The 8,617-nt window shown below is 31.6% G+C and overlaps 1 protein-coding gene across 1 annotated transcript; it reads left to right on the top strand.

Annotated features, from left to right (window-relative positions):
- Positions 1-1,203: 1,203 nt before the first annotated feature.
- On the top strand, positions 1,204-2,815 carry LOC101897415 (uncharacterized). Its single transcript, XM_005185451.4, has one exon. The coding sequence runs from the start codon at positions 1,708-1,710 to the stop codon at positions 2,797-2,799; it is 1,092 nt and encodes a 363-aa protein (XP_005185508.1). The 5' UTR covers positions 1,204-1,707; the 3' UTR covers positions 2,800-2,815.
- Positions 2,816-8,617: the final 5,802 nt, after the last annotated feature.

Genomic DNA, 8,617 nt, shown 5'->3' with positions numbered 1-8,617 from the left:
GTCCTGATCTAGAATCGAGTTTCCATTAAAATTGAAATTGTGTTTTTGAAAGTCACCATTTAATCTTAGAAACTCACAACACCTATTTTTTTTTTTTAATTTCATTTGGAATCTGTGTCTGAATATTTGCAAATATATTATGCCATTGTAAGCAATTTATTCCCACACATCTGGGACGCAAATCGTCTTTCTACGTAACCAGAGCTTATTATTGATTTGATTGATTTTTTCGAGATGAGCTTAATGATCTGAAATTTGTTGGTTACGTAGCTCAATAGGCTAATGCGTAATATAGTGGTGAGTGTACAATAGTTTTTCTTTGTTTTTCCTTCTCATTTCATTCCTTCTAAATTTCAGATCATAAGGCTCATCTGGAAAGAAAAATAAAAAAAGTATGACCTTCGCTTTAACAAGCAAAACTCTAAACATTTATATGTTTTTATGATGGAATTTTCAATAATTTTTTTTGGCTAAATAAAATATATTTCAATTTCGACACTAAGTTTGGAAAATTTAACACTCCTTAATTTTTAATAAATTAAACTTAAAATTCGATTTTCATTAAAATTTAATGCAAATTATTTTTTCACCCAATTTTTTACGGGATTTGATTCAGAATCGATTTCTGAATATTTACAATATATCATGTCATTGTAAAGACATGTATTAGGCAATTTATTCTCATTTTCTGGGAACCAAATCTTCGTACTTCACTAAAGCATATTTTTCACATCTCTCTTAATCATTACAATTATTTTTACAACAGAAAACTTTTTTAAGTTTTTATGGAAGGAACTGTCATTTTCCTTATATTTTTGGCCAAATTAAGTATGTATAAATTTCACCACATGGTTTGAAAAACTTGCCACACCTAAATTTTTACTAAATACAATTTAAAATTTAATTTTCATTAAAATTTAGCTCGAAATTAGTGATTTTTAAAACTCACCACTAGAACTAAAAAACTCACCACACCTAATTTTTTGCGGAATTTTATTCAGAATCAATCTGCGAACATTTGTATATACAAGAATTAATTTTATAAAATGTATTAAATAATTTTTTGACCTCAAATCCCTTAAAACTATCTGTAGCAGAAAACAATAAACAGTAGTGTAAAATATATGAAATTTTAGTTAAATATTTATTGCAATTACTATTATTTTCCCACCATATGCACACAAGCAGAGCCTTGCTTTTGGCAACATATCCAATGCATGTATATCTTTATATACTCTCACGTAGTGTTTTAATTATTTTTCACTTATCGTTTTTTTGGCAAATTTTCTCACAATTTTGCTTTGAAAACTTACATTTTTTTTTTTAATTTTTCTAACAGTAATCACTTTTTTTCGAATTCAATTTAGGCTTTTTCTCGAGCACATTTTCTTATATGAAAAAAAAGACAAAAACCAAATACAACAAATTTCGTCAAAGAATTTTAAAAGTTTCTTTAAAAAAAACTTGTATGATACACTTGAAGCTTATTTCTTTACTACTTTCGAAATGTTCTGCAAGAAAAGTGTTTTGTAGACTCTTTTTTCCAAATATTTAATACAAGAACAACAAAAAACAACAACAAACATAAATTACAACAAACAAAAGTCAAAAATCACAACAATCTCTCTCTCTAAATAATAATTCCACAACTAATTTCTTAGAGCTCCCGTGTGTTTGTGTTCTGCGCCCAATGGCTCTCAGCTCGTTATGATGGAGACATTTCTTGTCCTGGGTCTATGTTTTATTCTATATGAAGCATTGGATTTCTTTCAAGGATGCATTCATAGTGCCACTCCAAATACCAGCGATCAAATTGATGCCTATCGTCGTCAGCTCGACGAACAGCGACAAAAACAACAAGAAGAACAATTTCTGGCGAATTTAACGCCATTGCTGAGTGCCCAATTGGCAGCGGCTGGATTTAATCTCAGCACCTTGACCACACCGACCGCATCGACGGCCAGTGTCATAAGCGATCTCAAGGCCCAGGTGGTACAGCGTGATAGTGAACAACAGCAACAACAATATTCCGTTAGTACACCAGCCTTACACTCGGGTGTTGTGGGTTTAAGTGGAGTTGGAGGTATTGGCCTGGGAGACGACGGTGCCGGCTTTCGTCCTGCCAATCTTAGCGTTTACGAAACCCAGGAATTGCATGCAACCTCGTCCTTGCCCCGTGACTATTATTACCTGCAACAACAGCAATTAAAGAATAAAAACTCCTCCAAATCCTTGCTCTCGAAATTCTCATCAGGTTCGGATAATCGTATCTTCCCAGAATCGGCCAGTATTTTGGGTAACCCGGCTGGTGTCATTACCACCCAACCCTTACTACAGCAGCAGCAGCAGACGCAACAACAACGCAATTCATTTGACTGCCCCACACCCATAATTACACAACAACCCCCGCCAGCTACTGGCTGTATACTAGCCCAAGACTTGAAGAGAGCCTTATTGCAAAACAAAAACAACAACAACGATCTAGATCAAACGAACTCCCCATCTCAGCACCACAGTTCACAGTTATCTCTCAACTCCACCCATCAAATCTCCTCTTCCGAAGAAGACGACGACGACGAGGAGGAGGAAGAGGTCTCCGATTCATCTTCCACCCAGGGCGAGGCATCGCTGCAATCCTGTCCCTACACCTCCGATCACGACGACATCAACGAAGATCGCACATTCACCGTGGGCTCGTGCAGCTCGTCGCATGCTGATTTCCGGGAAATTGAATGTGAACGCCTGCGCCGTCAATGTGTGAGCGTTAAACGCATCTATAGCATATCGGAGAAATTTTAGACAAACTAAAACAAAATCATCCCAAAAAAAACCAAAGAAAATTCAAAAACAAAACTTTTTAGAAAAAAAAACTCAAAAAAATTAAGAACACACAAAATCAAAACAAAAATTGGTTTTATACAATTTGCTGAATATAAAGGTATTGAGAAACAAAAAGAATAGTGACTAAAATTTCTAAAAACCCAAAATTTGATTACAAACCCCAAAAAGAAAATAAATTCAAGAAAAAGCACACAAAAAAGTTTTATTCTCCAACAAAAAACCGTATTCATTTAATGCAGTTCAAATCACAAGTGCACCAATTCCACCACCACCAACAACAACAACACCACCACCTTTCAATTCCATTCATTTTCAATTATTTTTGTGTCGTTAGCACGCATAATCAAGCATATCACGCATAAAAAAAGAAACTAAATATTCGTAAGTAAAAAAAAGAGAAAAAAAAAACTCCACCCAAAATAAACATTAAAGAAATCTTACCTTATCATGAGAAATGGTGTAACGGCCTGATGTCACCAGCCTCACCTGTTTTGTGGTCATGTTTTAAAGGCATATTTTTCACACAGCGCCATGGCATTTCGTTTTCACCAAAAATCAACCCAATACTCATCATTTAGATTTGTGTCTCTCGAGAGAGAGATAATGCAGATGTCACTCTCATATTTACCTTGTAGCCATTAACGCCTCATATCACACCACTGTTTGCCATCCATTTTCAAAGAAAAATCACTCACTTTTTCACAATCGTTCCAAGTAGTTTAGAACCACATCACAATACAGTTATGGCTTACAACAAAATATGCTAAAACAATATTATATTTATTACCAACGATATGTACTTTTTGAAAAGTATCGGCAAATATATTCGCAAACCATAAAAGGAATTGTAATAATACAGGATTGTAATTGATACAGTTCAATGACACATTCAAATTTGTAACGTAAGATACATTTTTCTTCGAAAATTTCCCAAAAATTAAGAAGAACTTAACATTTAAAGAAATTTACTACTTATTTAAGAAACTCAACACACCTCAGTTTTCATTGCATTCCATTCAGAATCAGGCAAATATATTCGCAGCCCTTAAAAGAATTGGGTGTAATTATACAGGATAGTAATCAATACAGTCAATCAATACATTTAAATTTGTGACATGAAATACATTTTTCATCGAAAATTTCCCAAAAATTTAAAAAAATTTAGTGTTTAAAGAAATTCACCACTTTTTTCAGAAACTCACCACACCTCAATTTTTATCGCATTTCATTCGGAATCAGTTGCTGAATAAAATATAGACACATAAATTAACATTGTCATTGTAAATTGAACGTTATTCTCGCTCATTTGCTCTCGAACACCTCAAGCAGCATTTTTTAAGCAGGTACTCATCAATTTCCAGGATTTCATCAATTTAGAATTTCCCTAATAACACATAAAAAATATTAAAAATGGACAAATTAAGGTTCAAAAAGAAATTCACCACCTTGTACAGAAATTCACCACACCTCAATTTTCATTGTATTTCATCCGCAATGTGTCACTGAATAAATATTAATACTTGAAATATTTTTTCTACGAAAGAAGTTAAAAAATATTATCATTAATTCGCTTGAAACCCTCATAACTCTTGTCACTTGCCATTTATTCAATGGAAATCAATCAATTTTTCACAATCATTCCTGGTAGTTTAGTACCAATTAAAATATGGTTATGGGTTTCCAAAACAGGTAGAACAATATAATATTTTTTACCACTACTTGAAGTGTCCGAAAAAAAAAAACATTTGCAGCCCACACAAACAAAATGGTGTAATTATACACGGTAGTAACAGAAACAGTTCCGAAAGACGTTATTATTTTCATGAAATTCATTTTGCTTCGAAAATTTCCCAAAAATTAAGCAAATTTCCACTTTCACTGGGAACTCAACACACCCCAATTTTGATTACATTTAATTCTGAGTAAAACATGAATACACAAAATAATGTTTGTATAGCAACTACAAAGTTTTTATAATTAATATAATCAATAATCCTTAATAAATTGAACTCTTTGAAGAGCAGCAAATCAAATAAAAAGTCGAAATTTAAAAAAAGAATAAAAAAAATGTAAAATGTACCCAAGGGAGTGTAAAAATTAGGCAATATTCGGTGTATAAAGAAATTTACCACTTTTTTAGAAATTCACCACAACTTAATTTCACGCAAAAAATCTCTGCGAACCCCCATTTACAAAATCAAAATGCATTTCATGTTTTTTCTTCATCTCACATCACTTACATTTCTTTTTAAGCAAATTTATATTTTTTATACTTTTACCATTACCATTTACCATTTTTTCACATTTTCAAGAAGTAGATAGCTCATTACATATTTTTCAATTTTTTTTTTATGAAAAATCACAAATATTTTTGATCTCACTCATTTTAAAATTCACCTCTCATAGTTGTTATTTCATTTCTCATTAAATTAAATTTTTATTAAAATAATACTTTTCAAAAAAAAAATCATCACACCGGTTTTCATTCCAATGTGCATAAACTTTTATATATAAATGTTATATATTTATCTATAAAATACTTATTTTCAAATTCATATTATAGTTCCCATATTATTTTAAAAAATGTTTTTTAATATGTCTATATTATTTATTTCTGTTTTTCAAATATACCGTACTTGAAAACCTTATTCGAATTTCGATAAGTCGGCCTTATCGTTGAAAGCTAAACAAACTCGAAAATCGGAAATCGTCTTTGAGCTGATGGGACACATTTTGTGGACCAAAAATTATTTTTTGTAAACTTCGAAGTTAAAAATTCAATATTGTAATAATTTCAACGATCAGTACTCAATCTCAATTCTGATGATTCTTAATATTATCCTATTCTATAAGTTTTCTGTACTTCATGTTATTCAGCTATTCACATAAAAATCTTGAGAATTACGGTCGATCTCCATACCACTCTCTAGATCTTTGATATTTGTATTTAAACAACTCCGAAAACTCGTTCATTATCTTATATTTTATTCTAGGTCTTTCATTGTTGTAATTAATTATATAACTTCGATTTCCAAAAACCCGAATCATTTTTCAAACCTCACACCAATTGTAATCCTTTTATACAATTTCAATATCGGCAAGAGCGAAATTTAGATCCCTGATTTTGTACTGCGGATTATGGCTTAAATAAAAGTTTATAACAAATATAAGGTATAGATGGCGTTCTTTACCCCAATCATTAGAAACGATAAATTAAAATTAAGGACATTTTTTAATGCGTTTATTTAGTGTGTTCTTAGTATCCAAGGCTACAATAACAGGTTTCTTTAAGTATAAATGGCATTAGTTAATATATAGTTCAAAATTACAATTTTTATAAATTTCCAACGATTTTACAATGTCTGTATCTGAATCTGATGATATTTGTCATGCTGCTCTATAAATGTACTTTTGTCAATAACATGCCTTTTTATGAGCTGCGCCTCTATATATTACACTCATAAATCATTTTTTTAATGCATTGTGTCAAGTCTATAAACTAATTTAGTTTCGAAAAATACTCCAAAATACCTGAAGAATAGAGGGCGTTCATTAGAATATTGTCTAACATGAACTGTATTCGGTAAAACATCAATATTCTGTTTTTAGGTGTTAGGTGAGGTCCTCACTGTTTTAGTTTATTTTTATATGGATATCTGTATACCATATTTAAATGTGTACCTTTCGTAGCAAAGTGCTCTATAGCAATATCATCTGTAAGCTAAGATATTTGCCTCTGTTCAATATATTTCAGGATTTCATAGATATTTTAAGTATGAGTTTCTAAAGAGAGCAAGCCTCCAAAAAAACAGTTAGGAAAAATTTATGGGTATCTGAGAAATTTCAAAAATGAAGTGTAGATGGCGTTCGTGCGAAATATTTAAATATATATAGAACATTTTTAGATAAAAACAGTTTCGAACAAGTAAAAAAGCCGAACTTTTAATACCCTCCACCATTTGGTAGAAATTTAGCAATTTCCAAAAAAAAAAAAAATAAATAAATAAAATTCGTTAAAAATTCTGTTAAAATATTAAAAATACCGAATGCCTATACGACGACGTGGACCTGGATAGGCAACTTTTGTCATTAGATATTAAATGCGAAACATAAAGAAAAATCTGTTTATAATGTAGCTAAAACATCAAAATACCGAATATAGGGGGTACCTTTATATGGGCTAAAGTATCCATTATGAACTTCACATGCGAAATTTAAAACAATCCCGGTAAATAATGTCGCTATAATCATCAAAATACCGAATATCGGGGGGTATATATGGGGAGCTATACGAAGACGTGGACCTACATGGCCCACTTTCTGTTTTATGTTGCAGTATCTATTACGAACTTTAAATTGTACCAAATTCAAAGTATCGAATATCAGGGGGTACCGTTATATGGGGGCTATACGAAGACGTGGACCTACACAGATAATTTTCTGTCTTAGGCTTTAGTATCCATTACGTACTTCAAATGCCAAATTTAAAACTATTCCGGTAAATAATGTCGCTAAAATCATCAAAATACCGAATATCGGGGGGTATCGTTATGTGGGGGCTATACGAAGACGTGGACCTGCACAGATAATTTTCTGTCTCAGGCTGTAGAATCCATTACGAACTTCAAATTCCAAATTTGAAACAATTCCGGCAAGTAAAGTCGCTAAAATTATCAAAATACCGAATATCGGGAGGTACTATATGATAACTTGGACCTACATGGTCCATTTACGAACTTAACCTGCCTACTGGCAAAATATACATGTCTGCAAAAAGTTAGCCTTCTATCTCCATTTTTTCGAAAGATAGCGTGATTACAACAGATAGACAGACAGACAGACGGAGATGGCTGAATCGTCTCATAATTTTACGCTGATCAAGAATATATATACTTTGTTGGGTCTGACATGAGTATTTCGAGGAGTTACAAACGGAATGACAAAATTAATATACCCTCCATAGTATGATGGATATCTGGAAATTGTAAAAATGAAGTGTAGATGGCGTTCGTTAGAAATGTTTTAGGATACAGAACATTTTTAGATTTCTAGGACGAATTTCTATAATCTTTTCACCCACATTTTTACGTTGAGCTTGGATTTTGGAAGGATATTGATGATGATCCTTCATTGACTCGTTATCCAAGCGTATTTTTATTTAAATATAACAAGATATGCAATTAAGTCTTATGACTAAAATAGTTTTCCATTCACTTTGTAAAAGCAAATCTCCACAAAGGTAAATGCAATTTTCTGGAACATTATTGTATACACAATTTTTTCAAATTAAACAACCCTTGTTTTACCATATCATATCTAGTGAATATGAAGAAGCAAATTCCATACATAATTGTTGGCATTCAATGAAATAGAATAACTCCTTTAGAACATGTGTTCTAGTTTCTCAATCTAGTTTCATCATACACTTCTCCAGCTATTGTTAATGTTAAAACAATGCTGGCGCTTTGTTCAAAGATTGATTGTTGCAACATGAAAACAGAAATAAAAAAATACAAACAAACATCAATCAGAACTGTGAAATATGAATAGATATGTACGGATTTCTTTCATTTGTATTAATGAAAGAGAAGTTTCGAAAACAATACCAGTTCCCATTGAGGTTATTTTCCAAATACATATTTGCATTATTATTTCTTTTCTGAATAAAACATATTAAAAATGATAGCTTAATTAAATCGGCAAACTCACCTTTAATTGGTTGTCAAGCCAAAAAGCCCCAAGCAGAATTGTTAATTTATTTCTATACAATATTTCT

The sequence above is a fragment of the Musca domestica genome, unplaced genomic scaffold (genome assembly GCF_030504385.1).
Source record: "Musca domestica strain aabys unplaced genomic scaffold, Musca_domestica.polishedcontigs.V.1.1 2, whole genome shotgun sequence".
Lineage (NCBI taxonomy): Eukaryota > Metazoa > Arthropoda > Insecta > Diptera > Muscidae > Musca > Musca domestica.
The sequence above is the reverse complement of the archived record's forward strand: the minus strand, read 5'-3'. Positions and strand labels throughout refer to the sequence as shown.

Coding starts and splice junctions, on each gene's coding strand:
- LOC101897415 (XM_005185451.4), top strand. CDS start 1,708: ATGATGGAGACATTTCTTGTCCTGGGTCTATGTTTTATTCTATATGAA.